We start from the raw sequence: 22,175 nt of genomic DNA, 5'->3' as shown, positions 1-22,175 counted from the left end.
GTTTCTGACCTTTACTTTGACGCTTCTAATGAGACCGCTAGAGGCGCTAGTGCAGCGTGAGGTCTCCGAAATGTCCCTCCTGAGCTGGTCATCTAAAACGCAAAACGCCGAAGTATCTTATTGCCTTAGACGCATTATGTCTGCTTTGCAAATTACCTAAATCGCATTAAGTCTTAGGTGCAAAATGCCCGAAATGCATTATGTCTGCTTTGCAAATTACCTAAATCGCATTAAGTCTTAGGTGCAAAATGCCCGAAATGCATTATGTCTGCTTTGCAAATTACCTAAATCGCATTAAGTCTTAGTGGCAAAATGCCCGAAATGCATTATGTCTGCTTTGCAAATTACCTAAATCAGTACAGCTAAAACCGAAAAAAATCGAATTCATTCAACAATATGTGCGATGTGCTCATACATAGTACAGTCAAGGAATTTGATCTCTTATCCACTTAGAACTATTTCAAAGTGACACTGTAAATAAAATCTTAAGAAGTCTCTTACGTTTTGATTGATTACGTCACTTTGACAAAGTCCAAAGTGGGTTCCTTGACTGTACCTATAGTAATTTATAATATAAGTTGTGATTAAGGTTGTTACTAAACAAGTAGAACTATAAAAGAATAAATAAGCCGTAAATTCTGTATAAATCGTTTATGTTAACTTGTAAAAAAATATAATAGCACTAATCGTTCAACCAAATGGATAATCTGTTTGGCGGTTTGTAATACGTGTAGCTATTTGCCAAAACAAATTTAATTCATCACTTAACTGTATTGCAGAGATAGTACAGTTTAGGCAGTAGGTATGCGTAAAGGATGTTTTTCTATAAAGGCAAATTGTTTTTTAGACAGTGTACTTACAGCTTAGGTAAACTAAGTTTAAAGTAAATTGCCATTCACGTAATTTGCGTTTTAGACATTATACAGCTAAGGCAACCAGAGGTTTAATCATTTTGCCATGCAGGCATTTTGCGTTTTAGATGTCTTAAATCATAGGCGATATGAGATTAATGTAATTTGCTTATTAGGCATTTTGCGTTTTAGATGTCTTAAATCATAGGTGATATGAGATTAATGTAATTTGCTTATCAGGCATATTGCGTTTTAGACATTCGTTTTAGGCATTTTGCTACCTAGGCATTGTGCGTTATAGATGACATGCTCAGGAGGGTTATGTCAAATCTCATAGTTTTTGGGTGAGCTAGGCGGGTTTATTTATAATTAGAATAATTTTGTGATACCTGAAATTAATTATGGCAATTATGCGATAAAGGGCAATGAATGTCTGTTTTGAGATAGTTTTGAATCTCGAAAATTTTTGTCCTCCCTTTTTTTCCGAACAAAACGGGACTGCGCAACTGTGATTGCTCGATATTTTTATGGTACGGTTTTAAGATGTATTAAATATGATTTTAATCTAAACTTTGTTTTCAAGCCCGTAATAACAGACTTTGAAAGCCCACTTAAAAACCTCACGCAACAGTGGCGCCATCTAGTAAACTTTGCACTAGTCTAGTGCAGAGGTTCCCAAACTTATTTCGTCTAACGGCCACTTTGAAAATCACTTACTTTGTAGCGCCCCCATTTTTTTCACCTTAAAAACCTCAATAACATATAAGTCTCGCCTAATGAAGGCACAAAGGTGAGGATTTATTCTGGGCCCCCTACCGCCCACAAGGGGGCATTATCTCCCACTTTGGGAAAGACTGGGCTAGTGTCAAAACAAATTCTAATTTCTCGTTCGTGGACAGTTACGATTATCAGAAAATGTTACCTTATTTTTTTTCTTTTGCCAATTAAACAAAAAATTATATAGCCAGTTAAATTTCCGCGTGAGGTCACGCCTAGCGACACTTTTTAGCACGGTGTGACGTCACGGTCCTCATTCTCGAAATTTGACGCAGTTCACAGGGCCAGATTTAGAGGTCTGGAGTCCTTGCCTTGGGGCATCAAAGGAGTTAACCCGCCCCTTCTCCCGCCAAAACTATTTTCCAAATGAAATGAACAAACAAAATGAACAATTGTACAAAGTAGAACAAATATAAAACAGCGAAAAAAATATCACAGGAAAACTTGTTTAATACTAGTGTTTACTCGTCGGAATATGAAAAAAAATTCCGAAGTCTATTGTGGGGGCCCCTCTTTTGTGGCGGCCTCGGGCTCTACCCCGGACGCCCTCCGCTAAATCCGGCCCTGGCGCTTCATATTTGTCATTTTCATTTGATTGGAAAGGAAAAGGCTTGTGGTCCATTTTAAATGCCAGATTTTATGGGTAATGTGGGTAGCTAGCATACAATAAAACGGTAAACCGTTAAGGTCGTGGGTGAGCAGAGTAATTATTTAAGTTCTTTGATATGGACCTCTGCAATGTAGCACCTGATTCAATAAATTAAATAAAACTACACACATTACAAACCTGCACCAACTGCATACGGATGCCACTGTACTCCATACACCCACCCCTCATGTCCAGCCAGTACAGCGTCAAGCTTGACTGCCCACTCCTGTCCGTAGGCCGGGAACACTCTCTCCTCTACCTTGATCCCAGCAGTGGACTGCTCCTCATAAGCCTGGATGCGCCAGAGACGGATGTACGTGTCTTGGGAAGCTGAGGCGAGCATTATCGTCGTGGCATCTGGAAGGGATAGAAGTATTTTAATGAGCATGTGTTTTCATTTAATAATATGGAAGTATTTCTTCAGTTTTTATATTGGCGTAAATCTCTTTGCCACATTTATTTCATGGTTTTTAGGGTTCCGTACCCAAAGGGTGCCAACGGAACCCTATTTCTGAGACTCCAGTGTCTGTCTGTCCGTCTGTCACAGGGCTCTATCTCTTGCATCATAATAGTTAGACACTTGAAATTTTCACAGATTATGTATTACTGTGGCAGCTATAACAACAAATACTAAAAACAGAATATAATAAATATTTAAGGGGGGCTCCCATACAACAAACTTGATTGTTTTGGCATTTTTTTTGCTAATGTCTAATGTTATATAGATAATGGTACGGAATCCTTCATGCGCGAGTTCGACTCGCACTTGACCGGTTTTTCCTCTTGTTTCCCGTACATAACCATCTTACATAATTAGCACTGGTAGGGGCCCAATTATTTCCTAACCTAATTTAAGTCCTGGCGCTCGCTCGGCTCCCGTGTTGTGCTCACAATTGTACCTAACACTCCTCGCTTTGCTCACTGTTATTCCTAAGTTTATGAAATCTACATGGACAGTAAAAGTGACCTAGTACTTATACATTACCAAAATCTATTTGATGTAAGAAACGTTTGGCCTCTTCCAGTACTGGTTATGTAACATGGGGAACATGTATCGGAACAAGGTAGTTCTTCATGGTTAACTACCATATACTAATGTTAGGTAAATATAGTGAATAATCTTTGACCTGCAGATAGAACACTTCGGACAATCTAAAAAAGTTAATTTTGGTTTAGTAATAATGCTACTAATTTTGAGATATTCTAACTTTGCATATTTCTTTAAAAATTACAACTTTGTTGTTCAAGTTTTTGACGGTGGTTCTTTTCTTAATAAATTTTAATAAATCTAAATTTACTTTTTTCGAATGTCTAAAGTATCCTCTATTCGCAGTTCAAAAGTTAACCACTCTTTACCTAACATCTTGTATATGGTTTATTGTTTATGGCTTCTGAATAGTTCAAAGTATATTAAAATACCTACCAACATCCAAGACATCCAGCCCCCTCACCCAGTCCTCATGTCCCACCAGTGTGTGTACTCTGTGGAACTCGTCTCCGGCAAACAAATGTATCTTGTGGTCGTCCAAGGCACAGAACAGTATTGTCTTGCTGCTCGGCAGAAGGTGAGCATACAGAGTGAGACAGAGTCCATAGTTGAGACAGATAGTCTGCTTGAGGTTTGTTGTGCCTGTAATTAAATTAAAAGTAAACAAAAATCTTCTGCATGTTGTTTTGTTAAATACCTACCCAAACTAAGTATAAGTGTTTTATGCACCACTCTCTGATAAGTTTCTGATTTTTATATAATGGATATTTATGATGCCATATCGGTTTATCCAAAGTAGACAAACAGAGACAGAAATCAAAATTGTTTTATTATATACATTAAGTTATCTATACAATAGTTTTTGCTTCAATTGTACAGTCAGCAACAAATACAGCCAAAGTAAAAATATGTATACTTACAAGACTTTATTGCCTGAACATAAAAGTTTTTAGTTTATTCTTTCTTTACTTTTGTGATAACATATTTATCATTTTATGTAAATATTCTTAATCTGAATAAATGCTGCTTACCATTTTTTCTTTCCCAAACTCTAACAGTTGAGTCTATGGATCCAGTGAACACAAGTAAATTGTTTTCTTCAGTATAAAGCCCATGTACACAAGTCACACCATCTGTGTGTCCACTTAAAGTGCTTGTTACCTTCCAAACATTGTCCACTAGGGTCCAAATTGCAGCAGTTTTGTCAGCAGAGCAAGAAACTAGTTCTGTGCAGGTACTATCTGGTTTACAAAGCCATTTTACAGAGTTCACTTTGGACTTGTGATGGCAGAGCACTTTGATAGGGTTGCCGCATTTCACATTCTGAAAAAAAAGGCAGACGTGCAGTATTACTTCAAATTAGAATTTTAAATTAGATACTTATATTAAAATGAAAAAGATTATCGAAAAGTAAAATATGTTTGTATAGCCTACAAGGAGATATTGCAAAGAAAAGTAAAGATCTTTATAGTTGTAATTTTTAAAAAATATTTATTAAATATACCGTATCGTAAATAACAACAGCGTTTGTCGCTCCATAACAAATGATCCCTTCCTCGTTCCAGTCAATTATTTCTGGTATACGGTTACACGCAACCGAGGTATAAATCTCGCTAACACTGACTTTCATCTTTTCGTTAAATTTTATCCTCATTGAAAACTATTAAACCTTATGTTACAACAAAAACATTGTTTTCTAACATTTGGAGGTTATATTGTCATATGGCTGTCAATTGTCATCTGTCAAAACCCTGAGGTCAAAACCAGGAAGTAAACACAGTCAAAACAGAGAGGCTTGCCAGTAAAAAATTGACCGCTATTTGAGCTACAATCAAACACGCACATTGAATTAAATTATTTGACCAAACTAAATGGAACAAACGCTACGGTCACTTGTAATGGCGCGAAAATAACAAAACGTCATGCATGTCAGGTCAGGTCAGTCAGTCACCCACCTGCATGTTTTGGGCATGTTTATTAAGATCTGTTTCTAGTGAAGTGCCAATAATGTCTATTTACTGAAGTATTTATTTTAAATTAGATTTATCTTTACCGAAGAAATCTAAAATCCATCCTTCACCATGCCAGACATAATGATATCTGGTATTCCCGTGAGCTTTCCCTTTGAACCCTATGATGTTCAAAAGGCCTATATGGAACGTGTCATTGAAAGCTTACAAAACAATACAAATGCGCTGTTGGAGTCCCCGACCGGGACTGGAAAAACGTTGAGTTTACTGTGCTCATCTTTAGCATGGTTGCTAGTGAAGAAGGCACAATTGCAGATGAACGCGCAACTTGGGAACTTTGCTGAGCACAGCGAAAAAGCTGGTTCTTTGCGAGATTCCTTGAAGCAAGGCGCAGGAAAAACTAAAGATAGTATGACCTGGGGTATGCCTAAAATTATTTATTCATCCCGTACACACTCCCAACTAACCCAAGCAATGCAAGAGTTGAAAAGATCCAGTTACAGACATGTGAAAGCAGCAGTACTAGGCTCCAGAGATCAGATGTGTATCCACCCGGAGGTCTCCAAAGAAACTAACAACATGAACAAAGTCCACATGTGCCAGTTGAGAGTTAAGTCAAGGACTTGCCACTTCTTCAATAATGTTGAATCAAAGAAAGAGGATAGAGCTGTTAAAGGTGATGATATATTGGATATAGAAGACTTGGTTGCTGTTGGCAAGAAATTGAAAGCTTGCCCTTATTATCTTGCAAAAGAGTTGAAGCAAGAAGCTGACATCATATTTATGCCATATAATTATTTATTAGATCCAAAATCAAGGAAAGCCAATGGTGTAGAACTAACAAACAATATAGTAATTTTAGATGAAGCTCATAATGTGGAGAAAATGTGTGAAGAATCTGCATCACTGCAAATAAAATCCACTGACATTGCTCTATGCATCGAAGAGATAACCTACATAATGAGATCATTTGGTGAGGGTGGTGACGATCAACTGGATGCCACTTTAGATAACAATCAACCAAAGGACTTTACCTGTGATGACTTATGTGTTTTGAAAGAAATAATGCTTTCTTTTGAAAAAGCTTTAGATGATATTGCAGTGGGCAGTGAAGGTTCAACTTTTCCTGGAGGGTTTATATTTGAACTACTATCAAAGGCTGAAATAAAAGACCACAACCAAATGTCAGTAATTACATTGATTGATAATCTTATACAGTATTTGTCAACAGCAAGTGCCTCTCCATTTCAAAGGAAAGGTGTGGGACTGCAAAAGATAGTTGATCTTTTGAACGTTGTCTTCAGTGGCACTACTCATGCACACAAGGAGAGGGTAAAACTTTGTTACAAAGTCCATATCCAAGTGGAAGATAAAAAAAACAACAAGAAAACTGACAGTTGGGGAGCTCTGAAAACAGCAAATAGCAAATCATCGGAAAGAGTCTTAAGTTACTGGTGTTTCAGTCCTGGGTTTGGTATGAAACAGCTGATGGAGCAAAATGTTAGAAGCATAATTCTAACTAGTGGCACTCTTGCTCCCCTTAAACCTTTGATTTCTGAACTTGGGATCCCTATTGGAACGCAATTAGAAAACCCTCACATTGTCAAAGCTAATCAAATTTGTGTCAAGATCATACCCCAGGGCCCTGATTCTACTCAACTAAACTCAAATTATCAAAATAGAGACAATCCAAAATACATTTCATCTTTAGGGCGTACCATATTAAGTTTTTGCAGAGTGGTGCCAGATGGATTGTTGGTGTTCTTTCCCTCCTATCCTATTATGAACAAATGTCAAGAAATGTGGCAATCAGAAGGGATCTGGTCTGGCATTAATAATATAAAACCAATTTTTGTGGAGCCTCAGAGAAAAGACACATTTAATGCCATAATCAGTGATTACTACGGCAAAATAAGTGATCCTAGTACAAGGGGGGCATGTTTTATGGCTGTGTGTAGAGGCAAAGTGTCAGAGGGTTTAGACTTTGCTGATATGAATGGCAGAGCTGTAATTATTACTGGGTTACCATTCCCACCATTAAAAGATCCTAGAATAGTCTTAAAGAAAAAATATTTGGAGGAACTAAGAGTTAACAATAGGGATTTCTTGTCTGGTGATGAGTGGTACTCCTTGGAAGCCACAAGAGCAGTTAACCAGGCTATTGGCAGAGTCATCAGGCATCAGAATGATTATGGAGCAATCTTACTTTGTGATAGCAGATTTAACAGTCCAAAATTAAAAAGCCAGCTATCTGCTTGGTTAAGAAATCACATAAATGTTTCAAACAAGTTTGGTGAGACGGTTAGTGAAATTTGCAGGTTCTTCAAAAATGCTGAGACATCTCTACCTGCTCCAAAACTAAAGCCTTTACTTCCCAATGAATCTCAAATGAATTTAAAAGACAGTAGTTCTGTAGGTGCAAGTGGGGGATCCTTTCTTCCAGCCCAAATGAAAATGGTCAGCAAGAAAAGTCAGGGTAACTCTAGAAAATCTGTCAGCCAGTATCCAAATTCAAATGAAGTTTATGCTGACTTTGCTATGGATTTTTACAAAAATGCACAATCATCAGCCTATGTAAATGAGTTTAAACCAAAAGAGACTAAAGATCTTTTTAGCGCACTTGATAGCAGCAATCAATCTGTAAGTGCAAAGCCAGAACCTTTAGTGACAATCCACAAAAGGAATGTTGAAGAAAGTACTGTTCTTGCAACACCTAAAAGAAAGAAACTCAAAATTAAGCCATTTGGTTTTGAAGAGAATCTGATGAAAAACAGTGAAATGCAAATTGAAATCAACAAGGAACCACCAGCATCATTGATAGATTTTGTAAAAGAAACAAAAACATTGCTACAAGCAGAAGAATACAAGAAATTTCAAATATCTATATCCAGTTACAAGAAAGATGGAAATTATAAGGATTTTTTAACAGCTTTAACCAGTTTATTGGAGAATAGGAAAACATTTTATTTATTTAAAGGCATGAAAAGATTTTTAAAGGAAGACCATAAAAGTAGTTTTCAGGAATACTGTGATAGTGTGAAATTAGAAAATTTATTAAATTGACATTGTAAACTGAATAAATTATTTTAACACCACATATACCACAATTAAACAACCAGTTTTAGTATCGTCTATTATTTATTAATCTAAAAACTAATAATTAAACATTTAAAATACATTTTTGGGAGCTTCATTAATTTTATTAGCAATTTCGACAGAGTTGATTCTCAATATGGTCTGTTCAGCCCTTTGGAAGTTAATTCTCATAAATTGCTTCCTCCTCTTCTTTTTAAAATGCACCCGAGTATGTGACAAGCCCTTAGAGATAACAGTAGCAATCACTGTGACCAGCCCTGGTTGAACAAGAGGTCTTCCGATGAGTGAGAAATCCTTAGTTGCTGCAAGTAACACTTTGTCGAACTTTATCTTATCACCTATATTCGGTGGCCAGTACCCTTCAACGACGACTAAATCTCCATCAGTGACTCGCCACTGTTTACCAAGTAGATGCACTATGGCAAAGTTTCTTGAAGCTCTTTCTTCAACCAATTTATTGCAAGTTGCTATGACATCCTTCTGGGTGTTCACTGCTGTATTCTCTCTAGGTATTAAATTTGACACGAATCTTGATAGAATGCCTCCTAAAAGCAAGGAATAAGATCAAAATACAATATTTGTGCTTTACTTTTTGTTAAATAATGGATGACATAATATACTTTCTTTTACCTTGTCCACCAGTAAAAGCAGTTGCAATTTTTTGTAAACCCGCTCTAATCATTGCCATTTTTCATGTAAATTATTATATTCCTTTAATTCACAGATTTATCGAAGAAACATTTCAGTAAAAACATAACCTAACTTTTCACTGTTTGACATTTCGTCATGCGTTCGGAAACTTAATTGTAAATCGAATTGAAAAAAGTGAGGACTCGGAAAACAGGAAATTACTTGAAAAAATGTAATAATTAAAAAAAATACAGTCTCCGTATCCATTGTTTTAAATCATTAGTTAGAGACTCTCATGGACTCCCACATGAAAGGATAACAATTAAATGAGGGCGCCACTTTCTACGCAAAGAGCTTAATCTATCTATCTATATAAATAAAAATGAATCGTAAAATGTGTTGCTAAGCGCAAAACTCAGGAACGGCTGGACCGATTTCGCTAATTCTTTTTTTGTTACGTTTGTTATTAACAAGAGAAGGTTTTTATGAAACAAAAATTACAACGAACGGGGGCGAAGCCGCGGGCAACAGCTAGTTTTAAATAAAGTAAAATGATTGAAAGGTAACAATACAATGAAGGTTTTTTGACGGGCGAAATATAGCTAGATGACGTTCGTATCGTGAGGTCCGCAAGCAAGACTGAAACGTCAAACGGACCTCACGATAGTAACGCCATCTAACGATATTTCACCTGTCGATAAATCCTCATTTTGGATAGTAATATTTAGTTTATCTTTCATCAGTTGTCTAATCATAAGTAAAAGTAGAATATCGAATGATATTGTACCGGATAACTCACGTCTTAAATTGAGTTTAGCTCGACATGTTTCGGGCTAATTGGTAGCCCTTCTTCCTAGGAGCAACGTGACTCGGCGGCTGCTGCAGCAAGCGCACTGAGTTAGCCGGTACAATATCATTTAATATTAGTGAGTCTCACGGTACGGTAGATTCATGTTTAAAAGTACAATATTAAATCAAAACCCACAATGGGAGGAGAAAAGACATTTACTGATATTGATATTAATGTATTTTAGAACATCATCGTTGACTGGGAAGTTTTAGTCGTGAGATGACATTGCATTCGAAAATTATGGTTTGTTGAGCTAGTTTAACGATAGAACCATGTCATAATTTGATGAAGTGAATATTTTGCAGTTAATTATGTAACATTTTGAGTGGAGTATTTTGCTGTGGAATCAGTAATTTTGATGTGAATTCGGTTTTTTGGATAAAAAAGGACTTTTTTTGATGTGCGTTTACTACCCATAAAATAATTAGCCCATTCTAAATATAAATAAACATAAAACTCGACTGCCTCAAAAAAACTAAAAAGAAGAAAACAAGTCTAGTTGGCTAGAATTCTGTTAACTCAAAATTCACCATTACCTAGTGAGAATTTTTCAACTGATAAAACCCCGAGTTTGTCATTTTAAAGTTCAATGTCTTGAAAAAGCTGGACCGAAACATGTATAGCTGAGAACTGCGGGCAGGAAACTCACTTTCACGCAAAAAATCAGACAAATACTAAAGCGACAAACTTACCCTTTTTTTGCATAGGTTAGGCTATATTAAAAAAAGTGTGTATTTTATTTTAATTATTTAGGGGACGACCTGAGGCCGTATTGCCTAATGTTTCTGACATTCGCGATCGTAATCAAATGACAGATTTCTCATACAAAAACTGTCATTTGATTGTGATCGCCAGCGTCAGAAACGATAGGCAATACGGCCTCTGGTTAAGATCGTGGGATCGCGGTGAATGCGGAAAGCTCAAGACCGGTGTGAAGGAGAGCCTTTAGGGAGGCCTTTTTTTTTTTTATTCGACTGGATGGCAAACGAGCAAGTGGGTCTCCTGATGGTAAGAGATCACCACCAGGGGTATTGCAGACGCGTTGCCAACCTAGAAGTCTAAGATGGGATACCTCACGTGCCAGTAATTTCACCGGCTGTCTTACTCTCCACGCCGAAACACAACAGTGCAAGCACTGCTGCTTCACGGCAGGATTAGCGAGCAAGATGGTGGTAGCAATCCGGGCGGACCTTGCACAAGGTCCTACCACCTGCAAACTGCCTATGTCCAGCATGCTATGTTTCGGCTAACATAATGATGATGATGATGATTTGGGGCATCACCAGCAATACAGTACCTACACCTACTAAACAGGAAGCCAATAACAGATGTCCACAGAAATACAGTTAGCGAATCATACTTAACACTAACACAGGCACAACAAAGTGTTAGTGAGTGAGTCCACAAGGTTGAGTTAGTATGATTGTGTGTGTGTGTATCGCGGCACACTGATGTACATCATCATCGAGGGGTGGTCATCATTGGTGTGGTGTGCCTCGGAAAAATAAGGTTATTTCATAATTATAAAGCTAGCCTGTCGCTATGTATACCGTTTTTGTCAAACTTAAAACCTAAAATTGCTAAAAGTGGCTCCGAAGCGGTAACGTTTCGTGTGTGTGTGTGTGTGGTTTTATACTAGCCGCTAGCTAGCTAGACGGACGGAAGAAAAATACTTAACCAGATCACATTTTTTTTCATTTATGGTGTACAATCGAACCATTTGATCGCTGACCCACCGTAGAACGTTCTCACAGTAACTGTCATATCATAATAAAGCCCTCACATTCTTAGAGGAAGCTTGTGCCCTGCAGTGGGGCGTATAAAAGCCGAGATGATGAAAAATAGTAGGTAGGTACATTGCGAAAAATGAAAAATAAGAAAATTAATCCATACTAATATTATAAATGTGTGCGTTTGTATGTTATTTCTGTAAATAGCCAATAACGGGAAAATGTTTATAATTACAATGTATATGATTTTTTTTTAAAAGAAGCTGAAAGTTTCAAGAAATGTGTTGATTGTAAATATTTTAATGAGGTTCAAGACCGAAGTTATAAAAGCAGCGAGGACTTCGAAAAGTACATTGAAAAAATATTAAACAAAGCAGACCAAAAAAATTAATTTGACATACCCAAGAGAAGTAGACACAGTATACAGCTCTATATACTTCCAAACAGTAGTAGTATGTTAAGGCGGGGTGTTCTCTATTTAAATTAACGATGGGAGAATTCGGAACGCTGTTTTTTTTTATTTGTAGCATGACAAAAAGTTATATTGTATTAAAATTAGAAAAAGATAAATGACCGTAATATTATTGCAGTAAGGTTTATTTTGTACTGATGGTTATTCTTTACATAACTTTTTACGGTAACTTTGAAAAGTTTTGCAAGTTTATAACAGAACATTAAAAAAAAAACCGCATATCACGATCGCATGTCATGCTTCTAAAATCACAAGGTTTTTTTTTAAGAGCTCACGGAGTGTACAGACTCGTATTCCGATGTAATAAGGCCGTGGTACATATTTGATATTAATAAGTAAGTCATTCAGACACATATTATATATTATTTATAACGATACTTTAATTTTGAACATGAAACTACCGTGAGACTCACTCATATTAAATATAATGACCCGGATAACTCACGTCTTAAATCGAGTTTCGACCAACATATAACAGTAGACTAGTAGACTGCAGTAAAGTATATGTTGGTCAGACAGGTCGCAGTTTTAATGCTAGATTTAAAGAGCATGTTTCGGCATATAGGAATGAGCATCCTGATAAGTCGAATTTTGCCAAACATTTGTTGGAACTAAATCATTCTTTATCGGACTCAGATTCGTATGAAGTGTTACATTATTGTGGCAAGGGGTTTCGTCTCGATGTTTTAGAATGCATGGAGATAATTAGATACAACAGTATGGGGTCTATTATTAATGAGCAGGTAAATTTAGTTTCATCTCCCTTGCTACGGCTTGGATCTAATTTCAGCAATGGTAGTTAATAAAACATGCCTTGACAGTAAATAAATAAAAATCAAGGTAGTCTTAGATGAATGATTGGTCTCGCGCGCTCGCTCGACTAGATACCGCGGGAACTAAAAACAAAACGTTCGTGAATGCGGCAACTCAATATTGTAGTGTGCGTAAGAACGGTGTAAGACAATTTGCAAGGATGCTAGTGTGCGTGACGAATTGTGTTGCCAGCTGCTCCACTGTTACCCGAATTATTGGGAAAATAAATTATTCTGTGGTCTATTAAGTTACTGGTTACAAAATGTATCTTGGGAAATACTTAGAAATTAAGAAGTAATTAAGAGTGAATGTATTAATATGTTTGTGTATAGGTTAGGCGTAGGTTTCTTCTTTAAAAAATGGTAGGTATGATGTAGGTATATCAATGATCAGGCCTCACTTTTAATTAAAAAATATATATATTTAACGACATTCAATATTTACAAATTATTACTGAAAATTCATGGACTGAGTCACCAACTAAGAAGTTTTGCGTACTTAACACGTTGCACCTATAGTTAAACCTAATATAATTTACAGGTTAATTAAAACTAAAATAAAAATAATTGTTTACAAAATATACATACATAGGTAGATGCATACATACATACTTACATACGCTTGAAAAACATAACCCTCCTTCGGGCAGTCGGGTAAAAAGTTAACATTTCAGGAAAATGGGAAGAAATACGAAAAAAAAATTTTTTTCTTTTCCCGTAATACCTAAGTAAATCAGCTGATCGGGCTTTTGACTGGGAAGACGAAAAACATTTTTAATTTTAAGACACATTCACCCCTTAATTAAATAGTGTCGGGTAACAATTTATACACCTTCAGTGTATAATATCACAAAGATAAACATTAAATAATATAGAACTAGGTTATGTATATATAATAATTACGTTAGATACTTAAATAAAATAAGTTATTAAAATTTATCATCATTTAATGATGATAACAATAAAATTCAATTTATTAAAATCTCAACCACGGGGAATTTGATTCTTGTGTACGCGGCAACACAGAATGGCGTTTAGGGTTCATGTTATTTTATTTTGTAATTTCGAAATTATACGATATTTACTGATGGTATGTGATCCCAGTGTCTTTCTTATTTCTTGTTGTATTATTTTTAAACAGTTTCACTGCGAAAACTGGCATTTTACTTCGGTTTATGACCAAAATTTAACAAAAATTCGGGACATGCACATTACGCACAGTTTGCAACGCGACTGAGTCGCCTCGGGCTCAGGTACGCCGATTTCGGCGTACTATTTGTTGCCGCATTTGACAAGTACGCCGGCGGTATCTAGTCGAGCGAGCGCGCGAGACCAATCATTCATCTAAGAAGGTAGTTTTGAAGGACGGTTAAAAAAAAATTAATAATTTGTGGGTAGTTTTGTTTTGTTTCATAAAACGTATGTGGGTACTTGGGGAGTTACAGTGACAAGTTAAAACGGTGGTTGTGGTTCGTTAGTCTAACAACTGGTAGCATGGTGTACGGTTGTGTCACTCTGAAGATGAGCTCTGGTTGAGTTCGAAACGCGTCAGTGTAGTGTGGTGGTGGTGATAGATGGGTTTGTGTGATTTGTGTGTGTTCTTACAGTGTGGAGGTGGAGGAACTGCATGAACACGCATATTTTGCATAAGCTTAGCTATCGTAAGGTCGCGGGTGAGCAAGGAAATTATTTTAGTTCATTGATATGGACCTCCGCAAAGTAACGCCTGATTCGATAAATTATGATACTTTAATTTAACTGTAAACGATTATCCTATCAAATTCTCAAATGTAATAAAAAAATACTACCAAAAATAAAACAGACTCTAAAGAAAAAAACACTAAAAAGTAAAAACATGATACAGTCAAACTTACAACCTCCTTTTTTGACGTAGAGATTAAAAAGCGGGCATCAAAAATCAATGTAACCACTAACATGTGCTACGCGCTACGCCGACTGCTACGAGTTACCCAGTGCTACGAACTGCTACGAATCCCCGCTTCGCAACTAACCCAGTTGTGAGCCCAGGAGTGAGTGAATAACCTCGTTATTGGTGGCTAAGTGGTCGTGACTACGGTGGGTCTACGAGCTACGAGCTGTAGATGTGCTACGCCTGTTTGATTTTAGATTGTCAACTGCTATGAACTTTAAAAGCAATTTTGTGAAGGTGAAAAAAAAACATTTTTATTTTTTTATTTGTGCATTATTTAAGCGTGTTGAAATGGAATCTTGTTTTTTTATATTACTAATGATTTATTGTTGAATTGGTAATCTAAAAAACACAAATAAAGGAAAAAAAATTAAACAGAGTCCATTTCAACTCGCTTGAATACTATTATTAATTATTTTTACGCATGCTTATAGCTATGTCAATTTGTAGTACAATTTGGAAAATTATTTTTCGTTTAAAATAATTTATTTTTCAAATGGGGCGATTTGATTTTTATTTATATCCATCCCACAGCTGGGCTGTGTCTTTTCAGTCAAACCCATAGGCTACCGACTTATCAGAATTGGAATTTGTTAGTTTAATATCTTTAACACTATAAGGCAGTTTTTAATTTAATTTAAGAATTACTTGTAATAAGCAAGTTAACTCGAGTACTGCCTTTTCGCAACGTAACGTTTGGCAACCTGTTTCATTTCGCAAACTGTAAAATTGTAAATATTTCAGGATTTATTTCAGGGCCATCGTGTACCCTTTAGGTTAGGTTAGGTTAGTTGTATAAAAATCCTGAAATATTTACAGTTTCAGAAATATTAAACAGTTGGGAAATTAAAAGTTGCGAAATGAAATAGGTTGCCAAACGTTATTCGCCGAAACATTAGTAAACCAAGTTAACTAATATCGTAACCTTTTTTAACTTTTTGTATATCTAGGGGCTGTTTCACCATCCATTGATTAGTGTTAACTGACGGTTAAATGTGATGCCGTCTCCGTGTCTACTCGAACAAAACAAATAGAGACGGCATCACATTTAACCGTCAGTTAACACTAATCAATGGTTGGTGAAACAGCCCCCTAGTGTAATTATTGACTCAGAGCACAAAATCTGTTTCATTCAATAGAGCCTGCGCGAATAAAATGCAAGATATTTTATGCACACGAAATCCACACAGTCATGAATGCTTCTACATCCATACTAATATTATAAATGCGAAAGTGTGTTTGTATGTTTGTCCGTCTTTCACGTCGAAATGGAGCGACGGATCCACGTGATTTTTGGCATAGAGATAGTTTATGGGCCAGAGAGTGACATAGGCTACTTCTTATCCCGGAAAAATGCACAGTTCCCGAGGGAACAGCGCGTGATAACCGAATTCCACGCGGGCGAAGCCGCGGGCAAAAGCTAGTATAAATGCGAAAGTGTGTTTGTATGTTTGTCCGTCTTTCACGTCGAAACGGAGCGATGGATCGACGTGATTTTGTGCAAAGAATTGGTTTATGGGCCAGAGAGTAACGCAGGCCACTTTTTATCCCGGAAAAATGCACAGTTCCCGAGGGAACAGCGCGCGATAACCAAACTCCACGCGGACGAAGCCGCGGGCAGTAGCTAGTTATAATGATAAATTTCATATGTGCCAGTTCATTTGAAACAACCTACTTGTTGAGCGTTCCAGCAGATCGCGTGGGATCACAACAATTCATAATTTCTTGAGGGCACTGCCTTTTTCCTTCCTAAAGTGCACTATGAGTGAGTGAAAGTGACAAAACAATACGAATTTCTGTCGGGTCGGGGTCAGTCACGTATTTCTTGAAAAAATGAAAGGCGACTTGCTAAAACTTCCGTCGTCAAATTCTGTACGTTCTAATAAACTTTTGCTTGTATTTTTTATAAAATTTCCTTTGTAGCACTTATGCGTTAAAATAATTGAATCGGTATCCACCTTTTCAATACACAAAATGATGTCTTCAAAAATTAGTAGTAGCAGTTTTTTTTGTGAGATCAAGTTGGATTTCAGGAAGAAAATATATTGCAATGAAAATTTAAAAAAACAGTTGAAATTCATCACTCTCTTAAAAGTAAACTAAGTAAACGAAGTCGCGAGCGCCAGCTAATACTCTACAAAAGCAGTTTAATTTGATATAAGTTTTTTTATGAACCGGCTGAAGCACGTAATTACCATCCAACCAAGCCTTCCCCAGCTTATAAATGAAAGCATAAATGTATCCGCATGCCTTTACGATCCAATCCGCCAATCAGACCGTCGTAAAAATAAACACACAATCCAGGTTTTTTTCAAAAGTCCAGGTCTCTCGCCGGCCGGCTTCGAGCTCGCTCGGGCCGGTCGGCTGTTTCCGCGGGCGTTCGGCGGCGTCCGGGCGCGTTGCCATGGTGACCGGCGGGCACGCGGCGCTCGCGGCACCGCGGCCGCCGCCGAAAACAAACACGAGAGCGGCTCGCCGGCCGGTAGGGGAGTTATGCTACGGGTTTTTTTAAGAGGCTGGTTTGCAATACAGTCGACACGACTAGGTAGTTTTAAACAGTTTAATTGCGTGTTAAGTGTGGTTGAAGTTTAATAAAAGATTTTTGCTAAAGTGCCGGTTCGAAGGACCATTTACTTTTATTTAGTAAAGTATCCACATAACCACTTCGTTTGAATTACAGTAAAAAAAATCATGTTGCACTTATTTACTTATGCATGTTAGATTTAAGTCTTTATAAGTAAGGCCCATAAATACCAATACTGCCTGTCAACTCGTCTTAAGGGTTTATAATATCGACCAACTAAGGTCATTGTATGTATGTATGTATGTAAATACTTTATTGTACATAAAACACAAAAATAATACAAAAAGAAAACAACAAAACAAAAGAGTACAAAGGCGAACTTGTTTTTGTTTTAGCATAGCACTACTTCCAATCTAACACAATTCTGGTAGAAAACCAGCATAAAGCCTAATATCTACATAAGCAAAGTCCGTCCAATTACGTTTAGCCGTTTTAGAGTTAAAAAATGTTTTTCTCTACACCCACACTAATACGCACTCACAAACTTTCCCATTTGAAAAATCACAATTGAAAAACGTCAAGTTACGTTTTATAATATTAATAAGCGTAACACAATGTAACCAAGTCATTTACTGAAGCGACGGGGCATCGTGTAGAGCGGGTCTAACCCCCTTATTCATAAAACTTAACAAGCCTATGTTAACTAACAAATGATTTGTCCCTTTCTAACAAATACAAATGTCGAAGTGACAGATAAGGACAAACGAATTTTAGCGGCATTTTAACTAAAATAGGTTTGATTGTCGTTTATGAATAAGGGGGTAAGTTGCAGGCTTCAGCGCCCCGAGATCTGTAGGCAGCGTTACCAGACGGCGAGCCTCGGAGGGCTTGCCGCGGACGCGGCGCGGGCGGCGGGGGGCCGCGGCGGGGCCGCTGCGCGCGCACGGCGCTCGCGTCAGTCGCTGGCTGGGCGGCGCGCGGCCGGCGCACGGTCGATACGGGCACGGCCATGCACGCAGCACGTGCCTCCTTGCACGCGCAGGTCAAGTGACGCTAGTGACTCCACGTGCTACCCAGTGTTACAGGGTCTGGACTATCAATCATCATGTGCCTTCGGATCCGAACCGTTCAGCCAGTTTGCGTATACTATTCTGGTTGTTGTGCTATGCGAATGCTGCTTTCATAGGTACGTGGTAGCATGGATGTTGTTCGCTCTAGCCCGGTAAAACACGGTCGCGGTGCAGTCAAACCTCCGGCAAGACATAAGCTTCAAACACCAGGGTCTAGACTGTGCAGGTTTAAACGTAAGCGTAGCTCCATCTAATACCTCAACCGCTTTAATACGATGAGTTTTACTCAAATCTATTAATTTACAAAGTCTAACATAGAAATGGTATCTTAGAAAGTTTGTAATCAAGGTTTAGGTGTTCTAAGAAGAAAAATCGGATCCAGGGAGGGTTTTTCCCTTATTTGTGGCGCGGGCTAACCTTTCGATCGGCAGGTGGGGAACGATTTTGGAAATGTCAGCTGATGTCATTAAATATGGCATATTTGTTATAAGAAATGTATGAAAAGGTAATTTCTACTCAGCCTAGTAATTTAGTGGGTATGGGTGGGTTAGTGGGGTGGGTCAAATAGTTAAGCCAGATTAAATGATGATAATTCACTAAAAATCATTTGCTATGTTGAATTAAAAGACGGCATCACTATCTTTGCAATAGCAATATTCTGCCACGTGGCTTAAGGTAGATATGACACAATCGTCGATACACTTCTATTTCAATAGAGTTATGACAAAGTAGAGTCACCGGTTAATTTTCAATCATTCTAAATACTTTTTCACTAATGACAAGAGAGACAATATTAAAAAGTGTGTTTATGACGCTGAATGTATCTGTATAATTAGTAATGATGAATAATCAATCGTGTTCGAGTACTCAAATGTTGGTGTAATAAATAAATGTTTATTGAAATACAAGCAAATCTTGGTAGTTAAGTATCCAAAAGGCGGTTTTGTAGCTTCAAAGCGATCTTTACCAGATAACCATTACAAAACAATTTGCGTTTAAAACCAATACAGATTCAATAAATGGGCAATTGTAGGCGTTTTACTGCATTGAGCCATCAGTATTATTGAAGAATGAGGCGATACCCATTATCAGTCTTTATCATAACAACCATTACATGAGCTATAGCTAGTTGGTAACATCAGAACATGCAATATTGGTGGATAGTATTGTATATGAAGTACAGTCACCTGCATTAATATCTGCCACAGCGGGGCGTGCACATCTGACACGTCTTGCCGACCCTAGAAATAGAGTCGTATCAGAGTTATACACTTTGTTGTGTCGGATATTCGTTGGCTGGTGTCTTTACCTAGGCTACTCCCATTATGGGCATTTCTATCTACCGTTGTACTCTGAGTTTATCTCTCCAATTTCAGACTCAGTCCATGATTCCGAGCTGTAAAAACAGTCTCCAGATGTGTCCCCAAAATATTGTATGAATGTGTGCGTTTTGTAACAAAAAATATTAAAAAAAATCGGTAGATAGAAATGTCCTAATACCTGATGGTGGCTCTACCTATACTAAAGTGCATATTTGACAATGTACATAAAAATATTCTTAAATTATATGTGTACGCCTGTATGAATAGATTAGTGACATAAAAGAGTAGAAACGAAATGAGGGCGCCACTTTCTTCATAGCTGTTGTTTTTTGACGTAAAATGCTTGGTAATAATTTTTCATCTCTCCTGTTTGGAAAGTTTAATTTTCATGGGTAGATAGCCGGGTGGAAAATTGCGTTTTCATCTCTAGGGTGGAAAGTATTTTTTTTAATTTTTCGATTTGCCACGGAGTCTAAGATAATTGAGTTACGTCAATGACACTTTTTTTTCCACGTTTCGGCATGGCCATCTAGATGCACGTCGTGACCAAGGAGTTTATATACAACACTGGAGGTTGAACGCCGAACATCCGCTTGTAACAAGAAATTAGATCTTTATTACGTCACGTACATATTCCATCTCTTTCTTTAGTTAGGTTAAGAAAGAGAGGTTAAAGTCATTTGTGAAATGTGAAAGAAAGAGATGCAATATATAAATAAGTAATAAAGGTCAAACTTCTTCGTTAGGCGTTCAACCTGCAGTTTTTTATATAAGCTCCTTGGTCGTGACCAACTCGATTTTTATTAATAGTCGGCCGTGGCAAGTGGCCAGTCGAAAAGGTACCGTTGGTGGTTGGATATAAGTTAATTCAATTTATTATTATTCTCATTTTTTTTGTAGTATTTCACTTTCCTCACAGTCGAAATGATAAGTAGAGTGTCTAACTCGGGTGAAATTGCCCATTTCCCCTCGAACTATTGGGTGAAATGGGTCACTTTCCACCCTTGGTTATCAATCTACTATTGTTTATATTCTTTTTCGTCCTTTTTTTACTGTTTTATGTCGTACTCTACTTTTCTACCTAGGTTCGCATAGGTTTCGTAATTTTGACGGCAAATATTTGAACACGGCAAAAAGGTATGAACATTTATAGTTTTTTTAAAGATGTTACTGTTAGAGGTTACATTATTTGCGGATATGTTCGTATTATGTTCACTAACATCCTTCAACGGGAACCTATTACATCGTTAATTTTGTGTGACATACAAAAAAAAATTGTCTGTTTCATTATTGGTTTAGTTAACCTATTAGTTTACCATGTTTATTTTAATTGTTTGTTTTATTTTAAGTATCTTTCGGTTGTGTTTAATTTAGGATTAAGTTACTGTTATTGTAAATATAATAATTAAAGTTTAACGTCTAAATAAATGAAATTTACTTTTTTATTTATGTTAACATCAATGAATGAACGTATGAACGGTTTTTGCATCGATTCCCAACAAATAAGCAGATAAACTATTACTTCTAATGAACTATAGACTTGGAAAGATACGATTATGAAGAGTGCCTCAGGTAGTTGACTCAGTGACTTGTAAAAATTTAATGAAGTAATCCCGTGCCAGCTTTAACCCGTATCTATGTTTGGCTGAGCCTACGAGACACTTGCGTAATCAGAAATATAAAGTTTTATTTAGGATTTAGGCCAAAGCGTTTAGAAAATTAATATAATTTTGAATTGACATATATAACCAGATTCTACATTTATGTTTAAGCACTGTAAATTTATGCAAAAACTAGCTTTTATGCACGCGTAAGCCGGGATTCCGCGGAAATTCCCGAGGGAATTCCCAAGAATAGCATTTTAAATTTCATCAACGCGGCAAAACTCGTAATTTAACGCGCTAAGGGCATCAGAAAATTGAGATTCTTAAATATTTAAATTTTCTGCACAACTTCCGTATTTTTTTTCCGTAACGACCTTCTACAAAATAATAGAAAAAAATGAATCAAATCGGTAAAGTCTCTTTCAAGTAATGGCGTGACCAAGTGCAATATGAATTCATTTGTGTATATGCAAATAGTTTGGAGCCATTTGTCAGTAACTCCGTGGGTGAAATTCAGATATTTTAAGCATTTTATCCATCCACTCTAACGTATTTGTTTCAGGTGTACAAATCAGCCCACGTTGCGAAATATCATTTGGCAGTAGTTTGTGTGCGTTTAGTTCATAAGTAATCTTACTCCTCAGTCGCAATGAAAATTAAAACAAAAATCTTAGTTCAGAAGACTAAAACCATATTTTTTTCCAACTAAATTATCAATTAATAATAGCGATCATGTAATAACATTATGACTGCCTAAAATACTTTACCGCTCAGTAGCCCAATTCATTCAGTCATTATCGTTATAAATTACTCTACTAAAACCACCGTTACTTTCGATGTACCCACAGATAAAATATTACTCGCAATGTCCCCTAAAACATTCCGAAAACACTATTAATC

General features: G+C 36.9%; 3 protein-coding genes across 3 annotated transcripts in view; 1 reads left to right on the top strand and 2 right to left on the bottom strand.

Moving 5' to 3' along the window:
* Positions 1–5,013, bottom strand: part of Elp2 (elongator complex protein 2) — a 44,994-nt gene extending 39,981 nt beyond the window's left edge. The window contains exons 1-4 of the mRNA XM_074088371.1: positions 4,770–5,013; positions 4,297–4,588; positions 3,701–3,907; positions 2,416–2,634 (exon numbers count right to left, since the gene is read on the bottom strand). Of these exons, the coding sequence (XP_073944472.1) occupies positions 2,416–2,634; positions 3,701–3,907; positions 4,297–4,588; positions 4,770–4,919 (868 nt within the window). The 5' untranslated portion in view covers positions 4,920–5,013. The remainder of the gene's footprint in view (positions 1–2,415; positions 2,635–3,700; positions 3,908–4,296; positions 4,589–4,769) is intronic.
* Positions 5,014–5,204: 191 nt separating this feature from the next.
* Positions 5,205–8,359, top strand: Rtel1 (Regulator of telomere elongation helicase 1). The gene has a single exon (XM_074088369.1). The coding sequence runs from the start codon at positions 5,347–5,349 to the stop codon at positions 8,296–8,298; it is 2,952 nt and encodes a 983-aa protein (XP_073944470.1). The 5' UTR covers positions 5,205–5,346; the 3' UTR covers positions 8,299–8,359.
* A 1-nt stretch (position 8,360) lies between these two features.
* mRpL21 (mitochondrial ribosomal protein L21) lies at positions 8,361–9,250 on the bottom strand. Its single transcript, XM_074088370.1, has 2 exons — positions 8,962–9,250; positions 8,361–8,876 (listed from the first exon to the last, which is right to left on the bottom strand). Exons 1-2 carry the CDS (start codon positions 9,017–9,019, stop codon positions 8,404–8,406), a joined length of 531 nt encoding a protein of 176 aa, XP_073944471.1. The 5' UTR covers positions 9,020–9,250; the 3' UTR covers positions 8,361–8,403.
* Between the last annotated feature and the right edge of the window lie 12,925 nt (positions 9,251–22,175).

The sequence above is a fragment of the Choristoneura fumiferana genome, chromosome 5, assembly GCF_025370935.1.
Source record: "Choristoneura fumiferana chromosome 5, NRCan_CFum_1, whole genome shotgun sequence".
In the NCBI taxonomy this organism is placed as follows: Eukaryota; Metazoa; Arthropoda; class Insecta; order Lepidoptera; family Tortricidae; genus Choristoneura; species Choristoneura fumiferana.
Note: the sequence above shows the minus strand (reverse complement) of the source record. Positions and strands in the feature narration are given on the sequence as shown.